The 24,860-nt window shown below is 47.9% G+C and overlaps 1 protein-coding gene across 2 annotated transcripts in view; it reads right to left on the reverse strand.

Moving 5' to 3' along the window:
• The window catches only part of GPSM2 (G protein signaling modulator 2), a 362,291-nt gene that overhangs the window by 154,132 nt on the left and 183,299 nt on the right, over positions 1-24,860 (reverse strand). For both annotated transcript variants that reach the window (XM_085602218.1, XM_085602219.1), the window contains 2 exons: positions 17,174-17,297; positions 15,283-15,398 (listed from right to left, as the gene is read on the reverse strand). In XM_085602218.1, the coding sequence (XP_085458344.1) occupies positions 15,283-15,398; positions 17,174-17,297 (240 nt within the window). The remainder of the gene's footprint in view (positions 1-15,282; positions 15,399-17,173; positions 17,298-24,860) is intronic.

Raw genomic sequence — 24,860 nt, forward strand, 5'->3', positions numbered from 1 at the left:
AAAGAACACGTTACTTACATTTGGTAACGCCTTTTCTGGTATAAGCTCCATCTAACCAGAGATTCCTCATCTTGTGAATTCACCCAGACGCCAGACTGGTTCTAGAAACTTTGTTAGCAATTTCCTCTAGCGTCGACAGGTTGTGCCGTTGCATGTTGGGTCCGCCCTGCCCGGACATGATGTTAGGGCCACTATATCTGTCCCATCTCCACACATGGATGTCAGTTTCTTTCTGATGTCTGTCCACTCAGACAGACATGGAACCCTTGAAATCGGAATAGGTCAGTATGCATACTTCCAGATTGAGATCTTCTTAATATACTATACAAGTCGATTCCACAGACCAGGGAAGAGGGTGGGGCGGTGAAAAATATGCGGTTAGATAGAGCCTCTAGCAGAAAAGACGTTACCGAAGGTAAGTAACTTGTACTTTTGATGGAAACTTCCAACCACAGATGCTTCACCTTGTGAATATAAACCAAAACAGTACATTTACCCCGGTGGTGGGTCTGTGGAATGGCTCAAACTAGGAAATCTTGTAGGACTGGCCGGGAGAAATGCCAGGCCCATAGAACTGGCTATCCAGGCAGTACATTTTTCGAGAAAGTGTGGAGACGTCCACATTGCACCCTGACAAATATCTACTATTAGTGCACCACGCACCGGCGCAGTGGTAGCAGCCTTTACTCTGGTGGAATGAGTGAGCAATGCTTCTGGGTCTTCTTCTTGGCCAGCCCATAGAATACCTTAATCCATAACATTACAGAGCCCCACAGAAACTGACGAAATGTTGGTCATCTTGTCGGAACTTCTCGGTATTGTCTATATAGATGCTAAACACCCTCTTAGGATCGAAGTGATGGAGCCTTTTATCCTCCTTGGAGGGATGAGAAGCGGAGCATAGCAAGAAAGCAAGAAGTCCATCATCTTGCCCTATGTGTAAAGGTGTGACTAGCTTGGATAGGAATTCTGCTTTTGGCGGGATGTGGGCCAATTTATCCACAAAGAAGGATGCATGTTTGCACCATTGAAAACACCTGAAATTCACTCACTTACTGAACAATGTTACGGTGATGATACATGCCATTTTGATAATTAGTAAGCGAAGAGGACAATTGTGCATTGGTTCGGAGGGAGTGAACATTAAGACAGAAAATACCGAATTGAGGTCCTACTGAGGCTTCGCAAACGGCATTGGCGGGAACATGTGGATGGGCCCCTTCAAAAACCGGATCACAACAGGTGACTTGAAGAGAAGTGGCTGATCATATAAACATAAGAAGGCTGAAAAGTAACCTTTTAATTGTTGCCAAAGGAAGGCCTTGCTAAGCTAAAGACAGACAAAATAAGAAAACGTCGGATAAATGTACTTAGGGTTGAATGTGTTGGAAGAAACACAAGACAACAAACTTCTCCTATCGTCCATAATAAATAGATTTGGTAGATGGACGTCTGGCTCCAAAGAGGACACCAACCACTTTGGTAGTAAGGTTGACAGTCATCAACTGACCCTGCTCAATGTTCACACATAGAGGTGTAGGCTGTGGAGGATCGAATGCAGCGACAGGAGGTCCTACCAAAGTGTTAGCCGGATAGGAGAACAAATGCTCATGGCCAGAAGTACTGGGTACCACACCCTTCTCGCCTAGTCCACAGCCACTAAGCTGACTTGGGCCCGGTCTCCTATGATCTTTTTTTCAACACTATGGGCAAGAGAATGATCAGAGAAGAGGTATACAGGAGTCCCAACACCCAATGCTGGCAGAAAACGTCTCTGGGGGGAGGACTGCCTTGGGAACTTCACATGCAAAAGTTTGGACACTGGGCGTCCTCTGCAGTGGCAAATAGATGGAGCCAGGGCACACCCCAGTGCTGAAAGATGCCCTGTGCCACCTCCGAGTGCCACTACCCTTCATGATCCACTTCGCTGCATCGGCTGAGTTTGTCTGCCCTGGTATTCAAAGATCATGCGAGGTGCTGGGTGGTCAAGGAGATGCCCTGAGCGCTCAGCTACTTCCAAACACGCAAGGCCTCCTAGCATAAAACCCCAAACCACACGCAGCCCTGTTTGTTGCAATACGATACAATGGTTGTGTAATCTGTGAGAATCTGCACCTGTTCCTCCTTAATTAATGGGAGGAACACCTTCAGTGCCATGCAAATTGCTCAAAACGTCAACAAGATGATGTGGAAGAGTCTCTGCTGGAGACCAGAGTATTCGGATCTCCACCTCTTCCAGATAACCTTCTCAGCCCAGCAGTGATCCATCCATGAGGACTGTTAGCTAAGGGTGAGATAGGGAGCAGGGTCTGCCACAGGCCCAATTGATATAGAGCAGCCACCACTGCAGATATGTCGCAATCTCCTTTGACACAAGGATGGAGTCCGATAGGTTACTTTTGTGCTGACCCACTGAGACTTCAGATTCACCTGTAGAGCCCCGATGTTCCACCAGGCAGGATTCACAAGGAGGATGCAGGAGGCCAATTAGTATCAAAGTTGAACTCAGGTCAAGGGTTGAAACATTGGGGCTATAGCCTGAATGTCCAGGACTCGTTGAGGCGGTGGCAGGGTTTGGAAAAACATTGTATCAAGGATTGATCCAATGGAGGGGAGTCATTGTGAAGGAGTAAGGTGGGACTTCAGCATTGTGATTGCAAAGCAAATGATGCTAACAAGGCAGCCATTGTCTGGATGCGGCTTATGACTGTTTGAGGAGAGCCAGCCTTCAGCAGCCAGGTGGTATTCCCAAACTTCACAGGTGGGACACGACCACCACCATCTCCTTTGCGAACATCTAAAGCACACCAATAAGGCCAATGGGGAGCACAGTGAAGTAAAAGTGCTACCTAAAACACCAGACAACATCTCTGGGAGTGTAGGACGGGGATGGGAAGAACAAGTTACTTACCTTCGGTAACGATGTATCTGTAAGAAACATTAGTTAGTTAGATTCCTCACCTTAGAATATCCCCAGGCGCCAGACTGGACCCGGAGGATTTTTCGTCAGCAATACCCCTTGCGCGTCGCTAGGCGTCGTCTGCGGCTCCGCGTCCGTCGTCAGCGTCGTGCGCCGGAATGACGTCGGAGTACTTAGACGCCGCCCTCGCGCGCTGACGTCAGTTCTTGTACATAGCCTTCCGCGCCAGGAACGCAGAGCCATGCAAGATACCGACCATGGTGCCAAAAAATTCTAGGGCCCTGAAAGGGATAGCCTTAACCCTAGATGTCAGTTCGCAGAACGGGGAGGATGGGTGGGTCGGTGAGGAATCTAACTAACTAATGTTTCTTACAGATACATCGTTACCGAAGGTAAGTAACTTGTTCATCTGAAAGAAACACGTTAGTTAGATTCCTCACCTTAGAATAGATACCCAAGCAATACCAACCCCGGTGGTGGGTCTGCGAACCAAGATCACACCAGAAAGTCCTGGAGGACAGAACGGCCAAAGAAGCCATCCCTCCGGACTTGGCCGTCCAGGCAATAATGCCTGGCAAACGTGTGCAGCGAAGCCCACGTTGCCGCCTGACAGATGTCCTGCAAAGGGACCCCCCCGTCCCAAAGCAGTAGTAGCCGCTGTGGCCCGAGTAGAATGGGCGCGCAGCCCAACAGGCGGTTCCTTTTTTGCCAAGGAATAACAGATTTTTATACACAAAACGACCCACCGGGAGATGGTCCGTTTGTGTACAGCTTTTCCTTTCTTTGCACCCACGTAGCCAACGAAAAGCTGGTCGTCCACCCGGAACTGTTTAGTGCGGTCCAAATAAAAGGAGAGCGCACGTTTTGGGTCCAGACGGTGGAGCCGCTCTTCCTCTTTGGAAGGATGCGGAGGCGGAAAGAAGGTGGGCAAGGTGACAGATTGCCCAAGATGAAAGGGGGTCACCACCTTCGGTAGAAAGGAAGGACGAGGCCGAAGGACAACCTTGTCCGGATGAACAGATAGAAAAGGAGGCTTGGACGATAGAGCCTGGAGCTCACTCACCCGTCTAGCCGAGGTGATGGCTACCAGGAAAGCAGTCTTAAGAGTTAGAAGACGAAGAGGACAATTGTGAAGAGGCTCAAAGGGAGCGCACATCAGGAATGTCAAGACAAGATTCAAGTCCCACTGAGGCATTACGAAAGGGACAGCAGGGAACGTGTGAGTAATGCCTTTAAGAAAGCGTGACACTACAGGGGACTTGAAAAGAGAGGGCTGATCTGGAAGCCGTAAGAAGGCAGAGAGAGCAGCAAGATAACCTTTCAAGGTGCCCAGGGCAGAGCCCTGCCGGGCCAAAGAAAGAAGAAAGAGGAGAACCTCAGAAAGAGGGGCGGAAAGGGGATCCACAGCCTTTGCTGTGCACCATGCCACAAATCTGTTCCACCGGCAGGCGTATACCGTCTTTGTGGAGGGACGTCTGGCTGCCAGAATGATATCACAGACTTCAGGAGGCAAGTCAAATGGCATCAACTGCCGCCGCTCAATCTCCACGCATGGAGGTGGAGGCTGGACAGGTTCGGGTGGAGGACCGTTCCCTGCTGCTGCGACAGAAGATCCTCCCGAAGGGGCAGACGTATCGGAGGATCGGTCAACATACTGAGTAGCTCGGGATACCAGTACCTTCGTGCCCAATCCGGAGCCACCAAGATGACTCGGGCCCGGTCGCGCTTGATCTTCTTCAGCACTCTGGGCAGAAGTGGTATAGGCGGAAAGGCGTACAACAGACCGCAACTCCACTCGCGCCGAAAAGCGTCGCCGAGCGAGTGCCACCTTGGAAATTCCAACGCGCAGAACTGCTGACATTGCGCGTTCTCGTCGGTGGCGAATAGATCTAACCAAGGCTCTCCCCACTGCTGAAAGAGACCTTGCACCACCTCGGAGTTCAGACGCCATTCGTGATCCATCATGCACCGGCGGCTGAGTTCGTCTGCTCTGGCGTTCAGAGAGCCCGCCAGATGTTGAACCACCAGGGTGATGCCCTGGTGTTCCAGCCATGTCCAGAGGCGCAGAGCCTCCTGACAAAGGGTCCACGACCCCACCCCGCCCTGTTTGTTGCAATACCACATGGCGGTGGTGTTGTCCGTGAACACCTGCACGACACTTCCCCGGACAGAGGGAAGGAAGGCTTTCAGTGCAAGTCGGATCGCTCTCCGCTCCAACAAGTTGATGTGGAGGCGAGACTCCGCCGGAGACCAGAGGCCTCTGATCTCCGCCTCTCCCATATGGCCACCCCATCCCAGGAGGGACGCATCCGTCACAACGACATGCTCCGGTAGGGAGAGGCTCTTGCCCGTGACCCAATCGCGGTCCGTGAGCCACCACTGCAACTGCTGTGCAGTGCCCTCCGAGATCAAGATATGGTCGGACAGGTTGCCGTGATGCTGGGCCCACTGAAACTTCAGGTCCCACTGCAGAGCCCGCATGCGCCGCCTGGCGTGATGCACTAGTAGGATGCAGGAGGCCATCAGCCCCAGAAGCCGCAACACTAGCCTGACCGAAACCCAGGATAGAGGCCAAAAGATGGGAATCAGGGCCTGTATATCCCGGACCCGCTGTTCCGGTGGATGAACCCGGAACTGTCCGAATCGAGAACCGCTCCGATGAAAAGGAGCTTCTGAGAGGGGCTCAGGTGTGACTTCGGCACGTTGATGGAAAACCCCAGCAAATGCAGGAGATCCGCCGTAGTCTGGAGGTGGGAGACGACTGTATGGGGCGAGCCCGCCTTCAACAACCAGTCGTCGAGATAGGGGAAGACTGGAACCCCTGATCTGCGCAGATAAGCTGCGACCACCGCCATCACTTTCGTGAACACCCGAGGGGCACTCAGAACTAGTTTGCCTGGGAAGAAAGTGGTGTACATGTTGGGAACACAGAGTAAAGGGAGGAAACAAGCGTTGTAGTCATTTCAAAACTGGTGACTTAAACAAAGAAGGCAGATCTAACAACCACAAAAAGGCTTAAAGGTATCCTTTAACTGTGTCCAGAGCACGGTCTTGCTGGGCTATGGACAAAACCAAGAACAATACATCAGACAATTTGGCCTAAGGGGGGGGGGGGTCAATTTGGTGTGTGCAGCACCAAACCACAACAGCAACAGGTGTATACCGTTTTCATCGAGGGTGACTGGCTGCCAAGATAACATCAACCACCTCTGGTTGAAGGTTCAAGGGGTTCAGATATCGCAGTTCAACTTTAAAGCAAGGAGGAGACTTCAACAACCCAGCTTTACTACCCTGCCCTGTTGCTGCCACAGCAGATCGTTCCTGAAGGACAGCCTAATAGGAGGGCAGATGCCCAGGAGTTCTGGATACCATACACTCAGTGCCCAATCAAGTGCCACTATGATGTTTAGAGCCTAGTCAGTCCTGTTCTTGAGAACACTGAGCAGGAGTGGTATCAGTGGTCAGGCATGCAGTTACACCCACAGTTCCATTGAGGCGGAACGCGTTTCCAGGCGAGTGACGCCTTGAAAACTCTAACGTGCAGACGGGCTGATATTGCGCATTTTCGACAGTGGCGAAGAGATGGCTCTCCCAATTTGCGGATGGGACTTTGCAGGATCTCTGGGTGTAACTGCCACTCATGATCCACAAGGCACCAGCGTCCTTCATGGCATTTAATGGTCCTGCTAGGTGGTACATCACTAGCAACACTCCTTGGTGGTCCAGACCTTTTTAGAGGTGCAAGGTCTCCTGGCAGAAGGTCCATGTCCCCAACCCCCCCACCCATGTTTGTTGCAGTACTACACATGGTGGTGGAAAGGAGGGTTTTCAGCGCCACGTGGGTGGCCCTCAGCTCCAGAAGGTTGATTTGGAGCTGGGACTCCGCTAGAGACCAGACGCCTCTGATCTCCACGTTTCCCAGGTGGCCAACCCAATCAATAAGTGACACTTGGTCACCACTTTCAGCTCTGGTTGAAATAGGGAGAGGGGTCTGCTGCTGACTCAATCATGTTATTTTGCAGTCTCCTGTGAGATACAGAAGTGATCGGAGAGATCCCCTTGATGCTGGCCCACTCAGACTTCAGGTCCCACTGCAGAGCCAGCATATGCCACCTGATGTGCTTGACCATCGGGACTGAAGGAGGACATCAATCCTAGGAGCCTAAGAGTCGACCTCACTGAAATCCATCATAGCCTGAATGTCCTGGACTTTCTTTCCTCATGGGGTGAACGGCACAATAGCGAACCGTCACCAGAATGGCTCCAAAGAAGGGGTGCATCTGAGAAGGAATCAGGTGTGATTTTGTCACATTGATAGCGAGCTCCAAAGAGGACAGTAAGTTCACTTTAGTTTTGAGGTGGGTGACGACTGCCTGGGGTGAGCCCACCCTCAACAACCAGTCGCTGAGGTAGGGGAAGACTGACACCGCTGATCTCTGATGGTGTGCTCCTACCACTGCCATCACTTTTGTGAATACTGGAGGGGCACTGTTAGACCAAAGGAGAGCACAGCAAACTGAAAATGCTCCTGTCCCTCCACGAACCAGAAGTAGTGCAGATGGGTCAGCAGGACGGGTATAAGGTAATAGGTGCCCTGCAGGTCCACCAACACCATCCAGTATCCAGGATCAAAAGCGGCCAAGGTCTGGGCTAGGGTGAGCATTTTGAATTTCTCCTTCCACAGGAAAGCATTGCGAGGGCGCAGGTCTAAATTAGAACAATGGCCTCTGTCCTTTTTGGGTACCAGAAAGTAGCGAGAAGAACAACCACATCCTGAAGTTCTGGCACTGGACCTTCTCGACGACTCTTTTGTCCAAAAGGACTTGTACCTCATGCAGCAAAATGGAGAGATAGTCCTCAGTCAGTCACTGGGGGATGGTGGAAGGAGCGTCCAAGAAGAGAAGATCAGTAAGGCTCTACTAGAGGAACGCTAAAGAGGTTTTGCAGCGGACTGGGCGACCCGTTCATCTAGGCCGCTGCGGTGGTTGGTACCATGGTCTCAACCACAAAACTGCTGGGTTCCTTGATGAGGCTTCACAGGCTGACAGTATGGGACAGCTCTACCAAATCCGAAAAAAGAAACAGTAAAGTTGGTGTAGTTGGTAAGGCAGGGCGGATAAGCAAACACAGCGTGCAGTAGCTCTGCTTAAATCGCTCAAAAGCTGAATCAGTCTTATCTCAAAAAGATGAGTCCTGTCGAAGGGCTTTTACATAAGGAAGGACTGGACATTGCCTGAAAACCCCGTTGATTGCATGGCTGCGAATGGCAACACTGGTGCCAATGGCTCGCCCGATAAAACAATGGTATCCAAGCCACAATAAATTGTGGACATGGTTGCATCACAACCATCTTGGATAGCCTGTGGAAGGCCATGTCAGAAATCTTTGGGGACCCCAGAGGGGGCTTAAGCGACAAGAACCCCAAAGGGTGTGGGAATAGCGTCCCAGGAGGCAGCTGGTCTTTACTCATCAGAGGGCCAGGCTGGTGGAAGGAAACAAATCTTTCCAAATGTTTTCAACGGTTTAGACTCCCTATACAGGGGAGTGGCAGGAAAAGTGTTGGTGCTCATGGATGCTTGCACCACTAAACTTTAAGGGGAAGGGTGCCGAGAGAAGACAGCAGTGCCGTCCTGCTAGCTCACAGTGCACCAACTGTACCCCTAAACGAACAGGGTAACAAATGTATTGTGCAACCTCAGAACATGACAACCCTGACTCCCCAAAGAAATTGTAACAGATCTAGAACATTTTGCTTAATTACTTATGCATACCCAAGGAGACACACAAGAAATACACAGTAAAGCCTTTCAATATTTATTGAAGCATTGTGATTCTTGAGTAAAATACTTGTGCTGCAATGATCAATAGAAAGAAACAGAATGTGATTAGCATTACCAGAAATGTGAAAAAATGAGCAGTTCTACCATTTTGCTTATTACAGAGAATATATGCTTGCGCACAAGTACTGTAATATAATGTACTCGTACCTAGCACATCCTAACCTATCATGTCTAGGGTGAGTGAATCCGCCAAATCACTGTAGGGTGATCTAAATCCCTATTACCTGTGGGTTAGGGTCATCAAGCTGCCTGTCTTGGTGTTGCGCCGGACAGCATCACTCGCATGAGGCAAACATGAATCAGCTGAGCAAGGATTCCGGCATGGATCGACCTCTCAGTGCCAGCAAAATGCTCCTCTGTATAAACAAAGGCTTGATGTCATGTATATAATAACATCCTCCATGTTACCATGCCGAAGCCCCACTCAGGCCGCTATTGTTTTTTTTTTTTTTTTTTTTTTTTTTAAAAACCTTTATTCGTGCATCTTGAAAGAACAAATACGGGCCTACAACCTTCAGGCCGGCCACGATACAATGAAGCACTGATACCCACATTAAATCCCCCGTGCGTCAACAGTCAGGATTAACAACAAGTTATGGATCACATACTGGAGATATCTTTGACACTCGGGGAAGGAGAAGTGAAGGTTAATTTTAAGTTTTAGATAAGTTTATCAGGAAAAAAAAGGGTCAATGAAGGATAGGAACAAAGGAGATTCGAGTCCGCAAGATAGTCTCACCACACGGGAGAGCAGCAACAGCAGGAAGAACAACAATTGAAGCAAAAACTCAAACAGTGAGGCGGTGCAGAAATATAACAGGATAGTCACATGGGCAAGTACGCACCCCTCCGGAGCCGCCCCCACTCGATCCACCCCGCACCCGGACCCAGAATCGAAGAAAGCAGAACGCAGAGACATAAAGGAAAAAGGCCCATAGAACTAATTAAGAACAGAGTATTACCCCCCCACCCTACACCAATGCGGAGGCTACGGCCTACCCCCCCCCAGCATAGTGCCTGTCGCCCAATGAACCCGAAATATAGAGGAGAAAGAAAGTAGGAATAGAGGAAAGAAAATAAGAAAACAGAAAAGAGGGCGGGGAGGAGCCCACGGGACACCAGAGCGCCCCAAACCATCAGCCAGTCATGGCCCCCACACACTGAGAGCCCACTACGCCAAAAAACGGCATGCGAAGATACCATGGCACCACAGTGTAAGCGAAGGGATACAAGTCGCAACGAGTGCGCGCATAACATGCATACAGTTCCAGTCCCAGGCCAGCCCGTCCATAAACCATGGCATTAGAAGTCAGTCTAGCCCTGGCCCGATCGCGGGCTTGGGATTAAACCAGCCCCTGCATGAAGGCCCCGTGTCCCAAACAAACAAAAACAAGATGGTCGCTTGTGAAAGGATGGTGAAGTAGGATCACGAAATGGCCGCCGCCCCTCGATTAAGGTCCCTCTTTGCACCACATAAAATCCAAACCTGGCAAGTAAGGTACAGGAGTTCCACAAAAAGTCAGCAGTGGGCCACCGCGGACGGCTCCCCGAAGCCGTTAGGCATCTCTCAACAGGATAGTCCAGTGGACGCGGTGAGGCAGGCAACAATGAAGCAGGCAGCCATGACCAGGGGGACAGAGCATCCGCAGTTGAGGTGTAGAGCGGTGTACCCTGGGCGCCGGGAGCGCCAGGTGAAGGCACCAGAGTAACACAGTCACACACCGCCGTTGCGTCCCCGCAAGCGGACAAAAGCACCGGGAGACCCACGCCCTGTAGATGGCACACAGTGCGCTCACGACCCGCGGCCGACAGTATGGGGTCAAACCGCTCACTCAGCGCCTGCAGGCCAGCGCACATCTGTAGTTGGAAGTCCCGCAGGGCAGCCAGAACGGAGCCGCATGTAAGCGGAGGCTGGGCCCCCACAGCGGCAGCAATCCGGGACGGCACAGTGGAGCTGGTGTCCGGAAGAGAGGGGGCGAAGTGGGCGGCGGGCGAGATCGGAGTATCGCCCCCCAACCGCAAGCAGGCACTAAACGCCATGTTTTGCCGCTATACGGTGCAATGGCCGGGGGGGGGGTCGTAGCAAGTAGTCAATTCCCCTCAGGTCTACGCCGCAACGGGAAAGGCCGACAATCGCTTCTCTTCTCGCAGGGTCCCTCCGCCGCTGGCTAGGCAATAGGTGAAGGGGGCAGCTGCCTCCCACAGCGCGGTACTCAGAGCGGGGCAGGGGACCCGCCGCACAGGGGCCCACCCCACAGCTCCAGCCCGTCCGGCACAGGGTGCAGAAGGTGTCCGGCCGTCCCTCTCCGGGCTCGTCCGGCAACGATCCGTGGTGCGAGGTGAAATCGGGACCGCGGGGCTCAGGTTAGCGCTAGCTGGTCCGGCAACTGCGGAGCTTCCAGGGGGCCAGCGAAGGCCGTAATGGCGCAGGGTTTCGGTGCAGAGGACAAAAGCACCCAGAACTCGGGCATCTGGGCGGGCTGAGACTCCGGGAAAGCGGCAACGCGGTCAGCGCATCTTCGCACACGGTGCACCTCGAAAATCGGCGAGGATGGGCATCAGGATAGTAGTCCGAGGCCACGGACCGACGGAGCCGGGCGCTCAAGCGTCTGCTCCGGTCGCCATCTTGGCTCCTCCCCCAGGCCGCTATTGTTTATTCTATTGTGATAGCTTTGTCGCAGAGCGGTCAAAAACAAACGACATATTGCATGCTGAATGGCAACGAGCTGGCTTGCGCAAGGGGGCAATTTCCGTCTCCCACTTTCCTTTACTCCACGAATCACATGTTGTCAAAATCTGCATTAAGGTACTGTTTTGATTCTCTTTACAAACTGCCTCATCATTGAATCCTGAAACACGTCGTCTGCCCTTTGGGTCTGCTCCCCAGAGCCGATATCTACGATTATCTCCAGACATTTTGCCTCTGTGGAACTTTGTGATTCTATCGCCTTGATTCATAGGGCGGAGGCTTCTGTCATCTGTATTATCGCAGCTCTTTGGCTGGCGCGCCTGTGGTAGGGAGCTTATCTGCCCCTTGTTTGCCTCACTTCACGTCATCCATAAATATCCCAGTCAGGGCGACGTACGATGGTGAGCACAGGTGCCTTTGCATGTGTAGATTTGCTCATGCGAATACCTAAGTGTTTGAAAGTATATTTTCCCTCCAACCACTTTTTTCCCAACTCTGGAAGAAGGTTTACGTCTGCCATTGTCAGGAGTACATTTCCAACTTTTCTCAGTATTGGCAAAGATTAGAGAAGAGTCGCTGAAACCCCTTAAAACATGCAAGTTAGTAGGTTTGCACAGACTCAAAAGGACATTCCAACCCTGGAACTATTGTTTACCACTACCTTCAGTCCCAGTATGTAGATCTGCGGAAACGTAGCAACATAAAGGGATTGCTAGTATTCAAACACTACTATGGTATGAGGCCTGGCATAATCAGAGAGGCTATATAAGAGCTCTTATATAATGAGATTGCTGCCATAATTTGTCGCCACACAATACGGCACCAAAGGGACAAGTGGATTTTGTTACAGGACAAGCAGATTTATGAAGCAACCTGCCCCATGGACAAGTAGATATTTTAATAAAATCCACACCCCTGAGGGGTGATCAAACGCTATGCACTGGTCATAATAGATTACAATTCTCACTAAGTGGTTTTTAAAATGGTTCACCAAATCACCATCGAGCACATAATAAAGTTTCTTAAAGACTCTTTTTACAGTGAAGGGATCCCGGCCACTATTGTAACAGATAACGGAGTGCAATTTACGTCTTCTGCCATGGTGGAGTTTATAGCTCACCTTAATGTTTGCCAATTTAAAACTGCCTTATACTGCCCCAGGGCCAATGGGTTGGTGCAGAGAATCAACTGTATGGTTAAGGAATGCATGCAGTTAGCCTGTGCCAACCACTTGGACATAGAAAATGCTGTTCAGGAAATGTTGTGGGCTTACCATACCACTCCTAGCTCTGTAACAGGAGTCTCACCCGTCACTGCCCTTAAAGGAAGAAAACCATGTACAAAAATGTTTCTGGGTTGGTTGGGGGGAGGGGATAGAGTTTCTCAAGACCCTGACCTGGCCAGAGACAAAATTGCACTCCACCAAGCCAAGTATGAAAACCAAAACATGGCACCAAATGTCAACTATGGAATGTTGGGGACTGGGTGTATGTAAAGAGGCCTACCAAGAAGGGCCAATGTCCAAATTCTCCCAACCAATGCGCATTGCTGCAACTAAACTAAATGTTGCCATAATGGACAATGTTGGAGCATAGACAGACTGGTTCGACATGACCCTCGTCAATTGTCCTCCAGTGAGAGTTCTGCAAGGGGGAGAGAGTCAAGCCCCCGTAGCAGTGAGATCACTACTCGCCGAGAATCCAAAATGCCAGTCTGGCATAAAGACTTTGTCGTGAACACATGAACATTATCAGTTGGATATGTCTACCATATCTTTGGCTATCCTCCGTTCTTCTCCTTCTCCCTCCATCCCGTCCCTGCTACCTTTCCATGCTCCTCCTTTGATTCCCCTTTCTTTTATTTCCCTATAGGGGGGGAAGATGTGTTGTAATTTCATTCTTCCCACTTGGTACCTTCCTCTACCCCCTCCTATCCATTGTCAAATAGAATATTCCCACTGTGGGGTTCTGAAGGCTACCTTAGAATGTTCGGCTTGTGAGGCACCTCTAGGCTGTGAAAGGAGTGGAGCCGGTGAATAAAGCTTACTTGAACCCACCTGGTGTCTGTACTTCTCCTACCTGATACCATCTTTGTAACACTGAACTTAGCCCTTGCACAGAGTATTTAAGGTGTTCTGCTAGACTGCCTACAAAGTGGTACTGTAAGCAAAACTGAGTTCGAAGAATGTTATCCCATATGTGACTACAAATGAATGTGATCCAAATATCACGGTGTTCAGGATAAGAAGGCAACTTAAGAATGGTTCTCTATAAGTACCAGAGCATTAACGGCCTTCGGGCCCCCAGAGTTCTGCACCACAGAGTACGGATCCCAGTGCTTTAAGTGCATAAATCGGAGTTATTGGGGAGACAGGCCTGAAAAAAAGACTCCCGAGAGACCTTCAGCAGACCACAAATGTTTCTTTCCATTTTAAGTCTTTGTTTGGTGGAATGTGCTGACCAGTCCATCTGTTCAGTAAGGGTGAACCTCAAGTACTCAAATGAGTGAACCTGTTAATGCTCTGGTTCTTGTAGAGAACAGATACATGAGGCAGCTGTTGAACCTCCCAGTAAGCACCCCACTGGTTTCATGAAGGTTGGACATGGGGGCATATCGACATCGACCCAGACCGCCACAAGTTCAACCCGGAGCATTTTTGAAGCTCAGGAGTTCGACAATGTCAAGTTAAGCCTGGTGGTCATGGATGGCCTTCCTGTTCATCTTTGCCCAGCACAGACACAGTGCAGAGTTGTGTTTGGGGCTGAGAAACTATAAAAAGATGTCCTAGGTGTCACCGACAAGTCATAATTTAAACCTCATATCTTTAGGGGGTGGCATGGTCTGCACACTTGAGATTTGTGGGGAAAAATGTCTGTCAGTTGTGACAGGGTTTGATAAGCTCCAGATCCGTAGGGAAGAAAAACTGTGCAACATGCGGATGTGTTGCAGATATAGTGGTCTGACATCATGTTCGGGGTGGGTCGGACCAGATGCGGAGTCCCACAACGTCACATGACGACCCAAGGGAACTGCTACGAAAGTTTCCAGAACCATTCTGGTGCCTGGGGAAATTCACAAGGTGAGGAATCTGAAATTAGAAGCTTATGAGAAATGTGTGATCAATCATGAACTAGATTCTTAATAAATATTTTGAGGCTGCAAAGTTAATCTTTTTAGCTCTTCCCTAAAGCAACTTTCAATTTTGAAGTAGACAATCGTAAAGTAATATATTGGAAAATTAGTTTCAGTCTTCTGCAGTATATAACTCTTTTGAATACTATTACCGCATAAGTTTCATAGTTAGTATGGCTCACCTTTACACACTATGCATCCAGACCCTGTGGCTCCATGGCACTAGTTATGGGTGACTTCGCTAATATTAAGGTAAGTTTTCCAAAATGAAAAAAAATGTTTTACCTTGACATGAGCTGGCTGCAACTTTTCGCAATAGCTGTCTAGGTCTACAATGGCAGTTCTAAATCTTTGCTTTTAAAATCACTTTAGACAGAATGCCACACTGCATCCCATATCCGACATGGGTGTAGTGTCTGCAACACTGAACTATGTCCTTAGAAAATAGACTGAGCTATCAATAAAATTAACCATTTGCTGCCTTATTTAAAGTTCAGAGCACAGAAGCTAAAAGGTGTTTTGACCATGTCCAATGTCAAGGGATACCAGTAAATATAGTCTTTATATGTACATAACAAATACAGGAAGACCAAAGAGAAGACACTTTTTTCCACAAGTTTCCGGTTCTTTCTGATGTTTACTAGAAGTGTTACTTTAAAAGGCAAGATTCACAAAGATAACCCAAATAATAAAAAACTAACTTGTAGTATTCAGCAGCCATTTCAAAATCACCAAGAAATATATATGCATTTCCAAGGTTGCTGTATGCTCTTCTTTCAGCTGCTCGATCACCAAATTCTTTGGCTATTAGGAGACGCTGAAACAATAGAAATAATTACACAATATTAACTGCATACAAGTAAACTCCTTTCAATCATACCAAGCATTATAATATGATCTTGTAACACTGAAAAAACAAGCGCATTATTGAGGGCAAGGTGCTGTTGTCCGAAGGACTCTGGTCATGACCTGATGTGGATTGTATGTTCCTCTATCTTCTGTTCCTTTAAAACCATCCTTTGAACAGACCCAAAGTTCTGAACAGATAAGCAGCTTTAAATCGAAAATTAAACACAGTCTCAAAACACTAGGACTAAAAGAAGAAAATACCACATACTGTCACCCCTGCTCATCCGTGGCAGCTCTAGCATTAGGATACAAGGAACCTTCAAGAAGCTTAACATTATCATTCGTCAGTATGGATGTGGCTTTTTTGTTACTAGTGTGAAGCTAGCCAAAACGCAGAGGAGTGATGCCAGGGTAAAAGGTAAAAAAACTGTCAACGACTGGCTGCAGGGGTAGCTTGGTTCTGAGAGCAGAAGTGGTCTGTTACTGCTCCATGATGTAGTCTTCTTTAAAGAGGGGTATATCTTCAGCTCGCTCCTACATTGGAGCAGGGTGAGGGCAGTCCTGATGTATACAGTGATGTCATTCCAGATCCAGGATGTTACCTTATGATTTGTTAAAACTGAAGCCAAACAACTTTTATTCAGGACAGGTTTCACATAGAAAGAGAACTCTAAATAGTCAGTAGTGAACAATGCAATTTACAAATGTTAGTTTAGGACTTCTTTGATATTGGTAAGCAAAGCAATAATATAACAATGAACTTGGGAACTCACCAGTCAAAGCGTTATTCAAGTAAAAGGTATTCGAAATTAGGCAAGCCACAGGGTTACTTAGAGACTTGCATGATCAATACAAATAATTAATGGAGCACAAAAGACATCAGAAAAGGATCGGCACAAATGCAGTCATTTGTTTCAAGAGAAGCAGGCCTGTGACCTGGGGAGTGAAGGTGCTCCAGTCAATGGAAAAAGATGGGGATGTAGTATGTTTTCCTTCACTGGATGCTAAAGCAATTGTTAACTGCAGAATTATAGGCTTATTGCCCAGAATATTATTGATTAGGGCTGTTAAAAACGCCCTTGCTTGCAATCTGTGTTGGTTAGGAAGCTAAAAGCTAAAACAACTCCCAAACAGAAAGGAAACAAAGGTAGTATTGGAAAGTCTAAGGTGTGAGTCAAACAAATAGATCCCACTCGAACTAGCCACACATTTTTCAACTCTAAACCACTGGAGCATGTATTGGATGTACAGTTAAGGCAAAGTTAGAGGCAAGTAATATCTCAAGAAAGCTTCCCATTTAAAAGTACACATTGTCACGTCTTCAACAAACAGGACAATGGTGCACTGCTGACTCACTTGGGATAGAACTAAAAAGTGTAATCAAGATATGAGACAGACACTGAACAAACTGGGTGAGAGAGCGCTGCATATACTCACTAGAAACCAATGCATTTACCTTTGAACTATTTTCCGTTGTCCTCTACAAAGTGGTAAGTATTCCTGTGTGTTGTGACTAGATGGTGTACGGCAAACAATCACATTTAAATTTTGGGTGAATTATAACATGGAATGACAAGCGCATTTACCACAAGACAAAAACAGTTTTACTACAAAGCTCTGCAACATTTTTTAATTATCTTAAAAACATGTATATCAAAGCGTTAAGAGTCATAGAAACAAAAGGCAAACCGTTGACCAGGTTTTTTTAATCTATAGTAATTGTATTGGTCTGTAGTTTTGTACCTGTTCATGGGATATTACTGCTTTTCTGAAGTTGCCAAGAAGGTAGTGAGTATTCCCCAAATTTCCATAAGCGCGTCCCTGAGCTGCTCGATCACCCAGATCGGTTACCATTGACAAATTTTCCCTGTATGACAAAAATGTCACATTAAACAGTGCCAAATCTAAAGCCTTACTAGAAAGTGTACGATGGACATCACAATCTTTGCAGACAAGTTAGCGGATAGCATTGAAGTTTACAGAATTTCTCTTGAAACCGTGTGAACTTCTGATGATGCGGTACAATCAGAGAACAATATGCATCATTAAGAAAATAAGTACCGATGTATAGATTTTGGAACCTGAAATTAAAAGACAGCCACCACAGTTTTTCCTATTGTCGAGGAGAGAGACAAAATTGATGCTGTCCCGGAGTACTGTACAGTCAGACTGGACTAAAGATATATTGGTAAAGGCCGGTTTCTGTACAAATTTAGCTGAAGCAGTGTACAAGCAGTAGCGGCCAGTGCAGGTAAAAGCGGTAGGGTGGGGTGAAGTCGACTGCCGACGAGGGAAAATAAAATTAAAAAAAGAAAAACACTTATCTCAGCGAGCGCAAGGTAAGTGGTTTTCCTTTTATAATTATTTTCCCTTGTCGGCGTCGTCTGTCGACTTCAACCCAGCCCACCCCCCTTACCTGCACCAACCGCAGCTGTGTTCAAGCATGTCAAGCAGACCATGACAGCTACAGTGGACCAACAGTGCCATGGGAGTTTTAAGGACTCTTTAGGACAGCAATTCTCTGCACTAAAAATGGCAGTATAGCCGGGGTCAGAGGGGTGTGGTTAAAGCAGAGCACTGTATGTCTCACAGTTAGGAACTGGGTTTTTGAACATTAGTTTTCCCACATTGAATTTTAGGATGCTTATAGTGTTCTACGACCATTTACCCCTTCTTGCCTTTGTACTGTGTCTCCATCTTTCCGCTACCCAACCATTGGATACCCCATGGTCAGCCTATTTGTCTTCTCTGACTAAAACCACTGCTGTTCCCCCCACATATATCTGTGCATTCCAGAAAAAGGACTGCAATAGGAATATTTTCCACAGCTGCTGAGAACAAACAAAGCACAATCGCCTGTATGCGATATGTGTTTTAAAACATATTTAACCACTATACTCCAAATTCTGGCTTCAGAGAAAACTACTAAGCTACTCTATTGCCTGAAGCAGAGACCCAGGCAATACCGGATAGTAGTCTCACCAGCCTTCCTTAAATCTCTTGGGTTCTCAATGGCAAGAAGGCAGAACAAAGCACATGTCCCTGCACCATCCTTCATCTCCCCCATCAGTGCAGATCTCTGCAGACCAGCGCTGAGAGGTCTCACAGAGCCACTGTCAGTACAGTGCAGACTCTGCTTTCAATGTGGGGGGTGAACTGGTATGCACAGGGTGGAGCGAGTTGGTGGCAGGAGCCCAGGGCAGGAGTTATTTTTGTTTTATACCTGGAGATGGGAGGTGGTGGAGGGGTTTTTAAGAGGGTGGTTGGCAGGAGGCCAAATGAGTAAGTTACTTACCTTTAGTAACGTTCTTTCTGGTTGATGCTCCATCTATCTGCAGATTCCTCATTTTCAAATATTCCTCCATGGGCCAGAATGGATCTAGAGAGTGTTGTACAAGTGCTCCCATGCTTGTGGCACCGTCTGGTCCATGCTGACTCGATACTGTACCGCCCAGAAGTGACAGAGCAGAGCTCAATATAAGCGATACCCCTGTGAGCTGATGCTAGTTTTTTGTCTCTTAGCCTTTCCACGTCCCAGGACGCAGAATGTAAATAGTATTGGAAACAGGGTGCTGATCACTAGCCTGGGACCTTTTTAAAAGTTACAAAAGGCCACTACACAAAATGAGGAGGTGGTAGGGCAGGGGAAATCTGCTATAATCCATAGAGTGCTACTAACAGTAACCAACCTGTTGTTCTGATGGATACTTCTAACTGTGGATTCCTAACCCCCCAAAAAAAAAAAAAAAAATCAAAGCTATATCTTTCCAGGATAGTGCATCAGTAAAGTGGGCTCAGACCATAATGTCTTACAGAACTGAGGTGAAGTGACCATTTCACCAAACGAGACTGTCAAGGCAGCAGTGCTTCATGAACCTATGAACCAATGCCCATGTTGCAGCCTGGCAGATATCAAGACAGGTTACCTTCTCATACCAAGGCAGTGCTAACTTCCTTGGCCATGATGAAATATGCCCTCGGACAGTCTGGGGGCAGCTTCTTGGCCAGTATATAGCAGATCTTGGTGCAAAGGACTATATACTTTGACAGGACACTCTTCTGTGCAGATTTCCATTTCATTGTCGGAGAAAACTCTACAGAGAATGATCAAACCCTCAATGTACCTTGGTATGATAAGTGTCAAAACATAAATCCCTTCTGGGGGCTCAATCAATGGAGGCACTCCCTTTATAAAAGGTAAGGACGAGCAAAGAATGCTGGTAGAGAGATTGATTGCCCAGTTTAGAAAGGAGCCATAAAATTCAGTAAGAAGGCCACCCAGGTACTAAGCACCAATTTGTCCAGAAAGAAGTTGGTGAAGGGCGACTACATGAAAAAATGCATGAAGTTGATTCATGTGATGAGCTGATATAATCACAACTAGGATGACAGTTTTTTTGAGTTAGGAACCTAGCGAACTACAATGCAAAGCTTCAAAGGGCGTATACATGAGAAATGTCCTAAGTTAAGCTCCCACAAGAGCATTATAAACTGTTTGGGAGGGAACATGCGTGTCAAACCTTTAATAAACTTCATCACAACAGGTGAATTAAACATGGGTGGGTGGTCTGGTGAACGTAGAATGATATATTCAAAATGCTCATATTGGCTCAGATCCTTTCTGCCCAGGAGACTGAATGTTGCTTCTGAAGCACAAGTTACTTACCTTCAGTAACGATATATCTGTAAGAGACATTAGTTAGTGATAGATTCCTTACCTTAGAATTACCCCCAGGCCTCAGACTGGATCCGGAAAGCTTTCGTCAGCAGTAATCCTGCGCGTCGGAAGGTGGCGTCCTGCGGCTCCGCGTCCGTCGTAGGCGTCATGGTCGCCGGGATGACGTTGCGGCAGCTACTTAGACGCCGCCGTCGCACGCGGATGTCAGTTCTGTACACAACTTTCCACGCCAGGAACGCAGAGCCATGCAAGATACTGACCACTGGTGCATTGAAACTAGGGCCCTGAAAGGGATAACCTTAACCCTAGAAATCAGTTCGCAGAATGGGGAAGATGGGTGGGGCAGTAAGGAATCTATCACTAACTAATGTCTCTTACAGATGTATCGTTACTGAAGGTAAGTAACTTGTGCATCTGAAAGAGACACATTAGTGATAGATTCCTTACCTTAGAATAGATACTCCAGCAATACCAACCCCGGTGGTAGGTCTGCAAACCAAGATCACACCAGAAAGTCACGGAGAACAGAATGGCCAAAGAAGCCGTCCCTCCGGACTTGACTGTCAGGGCAATAATGTTTAGTAAAAGTGTGCAGCGAGGCCCACGTGGCTGCCTGATTGATGTCTTGCAGGGGGACACCACATCCCAATGCAGTAGTAGTTGCTGTCGCCCTGGTAGAATGGGCGCACAACCCCACCGGAGGATCCTTTTTAGCCAGGGTATAACAGGCTTTTATACACAAGACAACCCAGCGGGAGATAGCCTTCTTGTGTACAGCTCGGCCTTTCTTGGCGCTACGTAGCCAACAAAGAGCTGGTCATCCACCCGCATCTGTTGTGTGCGATTCAGGTAAAATGAGAGTGCATGTTTTGGGAACCTCTCTTCCTCTCTAGAAGGTTGTGGAGGCGGAAAGAAAGTGGGAAAGGTGATAGTTTGCCCGATGTGGAAGGCAGTAACAACCTTTGGCAAAAAGGACGAGTGCGAAGCACAACCTTGTCCGGTTGCACAGAAAGAAAAGGAGGTTTACAGGAAAGAGCCAGGAGCTCACTCACGCGCCTAGCAGAGGTGATGGCAACCAGGAAAGCAGTCTTCAAAGTTAATAAACTTAGGACAATTGTGCAGCGGCTCAAAGGGAGCGCACATCAAATAGGTAAGAACCAGATTCAAATCCCACTGCAGCATCACAAAAGGAATACGAGGGGAAAAGGTGAGTAATGCCTTTGAGAAGGAATATGCTACTTACCAGTATGCATCTGTTCTTGGCATGTAGAGCTGCAGAGTCACACACTGAGGATAAGATCGCCATCTGGTGTTGGGCTCGGATGATTGCAGGTTGTTGTTGTCTTCGGAAGAAGCCTTTGGTCACGAGGTTGGTGACTCCTCCCCTGGACAACAGTGCGCATGGGCATCCACTCCATCGGCAGATTGTTTTTCGCCATGATGGGAAAAGATGGAGTATATAGAAAAGAAAGAAAGGATGTCCATGTGTAATGTCTAAGTAAGACGGATGCTGGAACAGATACAGGTCCCGGGGAGGCGGGCGGGCGTGTGTGACTCTGCAGCTCTACATGCCAAGAACAGATGCATACTGGTAAGTAGCATATTCCGTTCGAGGCATATGAGCTGCAGATCACACACTGAGGATAGATTATACAGCAGTGCTCCCCTTAGCGGTGGTCGCCTGTATCCGTTGCAGCAGCTTGAAATAAAGTTTTTAGGACAGCCTGGCCCACGGAGGCCTGTTGTTTGGCCTGCACGTCAACACAATAGTGTTTAGTGAAGGTATGCGTGGTAGACCATGTGGCTGCCTTGCAAATGTCTTCTAAGGGAATATTGCCTAAGAAGGCCATAGAAGCCCCTATTTTACGCGTGGAGGGCGCCCTAGGGGGAACTGTAAGTGTACGTTTAGCCTTGAGGTAGCATATTTGGATGCATTTAACTATCCACCGGGCTATTCCTGATTTGGAGATCGGGTTGCCTTTGTGTGGTGGCGCGAAAGCAACAAAGAGTTGTTTTGTCTTTCGAAAAGGTTTTGTCCTGTCGATGTAATAAAGCAAGGCTCTTTTAACATGTAAGGTATGTAGGGCCCTTTCAGCTACCGAGTCTGGATTTGGGAAGAAGACCGGCAGTTCTACTGATTGGTTAAGGTGGAAAGGGGAAATCACTTTTGGAAGAAATTTAGGGTTTGTCCTAAGAACCACTTTGTTACGGTGTAGTTGTAAGAAAGGTTCCTCGAGTGTAAGGGCTTGTATTTCACTTACTCTGCGGAGGGAAGTGATTGCGATAAGGAAGGCTACCTTCCATGTTAGGAATTGCAATTCACATTTGTGCATAGGTTCAAATGGGGGACCCATGAGTCTTGTTAGAACCACATTGAGATTCCACACTGGTGCAGGTGGCAATCTTGGGGGAAGAATTCTTTTGAGACCTTCCATAAACGCTTTGATGGCTGGTACCTTAAAAAGGGACAGGTGTTGCCTATTTTGCAAGTAGGCTGCCAAGGCTGCTAGGTGTAAACGTATAGAGGAATACGCTAGATTGCATCTTTGCAAGTGTAGTAGATAGCAAATGATGTTTTGGATGGAAGCATCCAATGGATGTATGTCATTATTAGCGCAGTAGATGGCAAATCGTTTCCATTTAGCGGCATAACACGCTCTAGTAGTAGGTCGTCTGGCTTCCTTTATGATATTCATACAGTCTGGAGGGAGATTGAGGTAACCGAACTCTAGGACCTCAGGAGCCAGATCGCTAGGTTCAGTGTTTGAGGATCTGGGTGTCTGATTTCTCCATGGTTCTGGGTTAATAGATCCGGGGAGAGGCGTAGCTTTTGATGTGGAAATAAAGATAGTTCCAGAAGTGTGGTGAACCACGGTTGACGTGCCCAAGTGGGAGCCACTAGTATTAGTGTTAGTGACTGTTGTTTCAGTTTGCGTACCACAAATGGAACTAGTGGGAGAGGCGGAAAGGCGTACGCAAATCTGCCTGACCAGTTCATCCATAGGGCATTGCCCTTCGACTGTGGGTGTGGAAACCTGGCGGCGAAGGTTGGGCATTTTGTGTTTTCGGGAGTGGCGAACAGGTCTATGTCTGGTTGTCCCCACTTTTGGAAGAAGGGGAGTAGAACCTTGGGGTGTAGTTCCCATTCGTGGATCTGTTGTGTGTGGCGACTTAGGAGGTCGGCCACTTGATTGTGGATCCCTGGGAGATGTTCTGCTAACAGGTAGATGTTCTGGGGAATTGCCCATCTCCAGATTTGCTGTGCCAGTTGGGACAGTTGGAGAGAGTGTGTCCCTCCCTGTTTCTGTATATAATACATTGTCGTCATGTTGTCTGTGCGTATGAGGACAGTTTTGTTCTTTAGGTGAATTTGAAAGGATTTTAGTGCTAGGAACACTGCTAAGAGTTCCAGGTGGTTGATGTGGAGCAGTTTTTGTTGGCTGGTCCATCTGCCCTGAGTGGTATGGTGAAGGAGGTGGGCTCCCCACCCCGTGAGAGATGCGTCTGTAGTTAGCACAACTTGTGGAAGAGGCTCTAAGAACGGTCTCCCTTTGGACAGGTTGATGGTGTTCCACCATTTCAGTGATCGAAGTGAGCGACTGTCCACCAACACCAGATCGGTAAGTTGTCCGTGAGCTTGGTTCCACTGTTGTGCTAAGCATTCCTGTAAGGGACGCATTTGAAGTCGTGCGTGTGGGACTATGGAGATGCATGACGCCATCATGCCTAGGAGCTGCATGAACACTCTTGCTGGAAGAGATGGATGAGTTTGAAATTGAGAGATGAGATTTTGTATACTGGCTATCCTGGCTGTGCTGGGATAGGCAATGGCTTTGGATGTATCTATGGTTGCTCCTAGATACTGATGTAAGTGGGAAGGTTGTAGGTGGGATTTGGGGTAGTTGATAGTGAATCCCAAATCGTGGAGAGTTTGAATCGTGCGATGAGTGTGGAGAACGCATTTTTGGTATGTATTGGCTTTTATGAGCCAATCGTCCAGATAGGGGAAGACATGGATCTGTTGTCTTCTGAGATGCGCTGCCACGACTGCTAGGCACTTGGTGAACACTCTGGGTGCTGTTGTTACTCCGAATGGGAGAACTGTAAATTGATAGTGTTGCCCATCTACCACAAATCGTAGATATTTTCTGTGAGCGGGATGCATAGGGATGTGAAAGTATGCGTCCTTGAGGTCCAATGTGGCGAGGAAGTCTCCCTGTTGTAAAAGTGGGAGGACTTGTTGGAGAGTGGTCATGTGAAAATGATCCGAATGTATATACTGGTTTAGTAGTCTGAGATCCAGTATGGGCCTTAGTGTTTTGTCCTTTTTGGGAATGAGGAAGTATAGAGAATATACCCCTTTTCCCTGATGTTGAAGGGGGACTGGTTCTATCGCATGTTTTTGTAACAGGGATTGAACTTCTTGTTTGAGGAGAGAGAGATGATGCGAGGACATTGGACGTTGTTTGGGCGGTATGTTTGGGGGGGATTGTATGAGTTCGAGGCAGTAGCCAGACTGGATAATTTGTCTTACCCACCTGTCTGTGGTGATGGAAGTCCAGACAGGCAGGAATTGTTGGAGTCGCCCCCCGACCGGAGTGGAATGGTCTGGGGGGAGTGGTGGCAAGTCACTGTTTGGTGGCTGGTGAGGTGCGGGTGTTGTTGTTGCCCCGCCCTCGACCTTTGTTATTGTTTCCCCTATAACCTCCCCGGAAATAACCTCTGTTAGGGGATGTTTGTCCAGAATTTTTA

The sequence above is a fragment of the Triturus cristatus genome, chromosome 4_2 (assembly GCF_964204655.1).
Source record: "Triturus cristatus chromosome 4_2, aTriCri1.1, whole genome shotgun sequence".
NCBI lineage: Eukaryota > Metazoa > Chordata > Amphibia > Caudata > Salamandridae > Triturus > Triturus cristatus.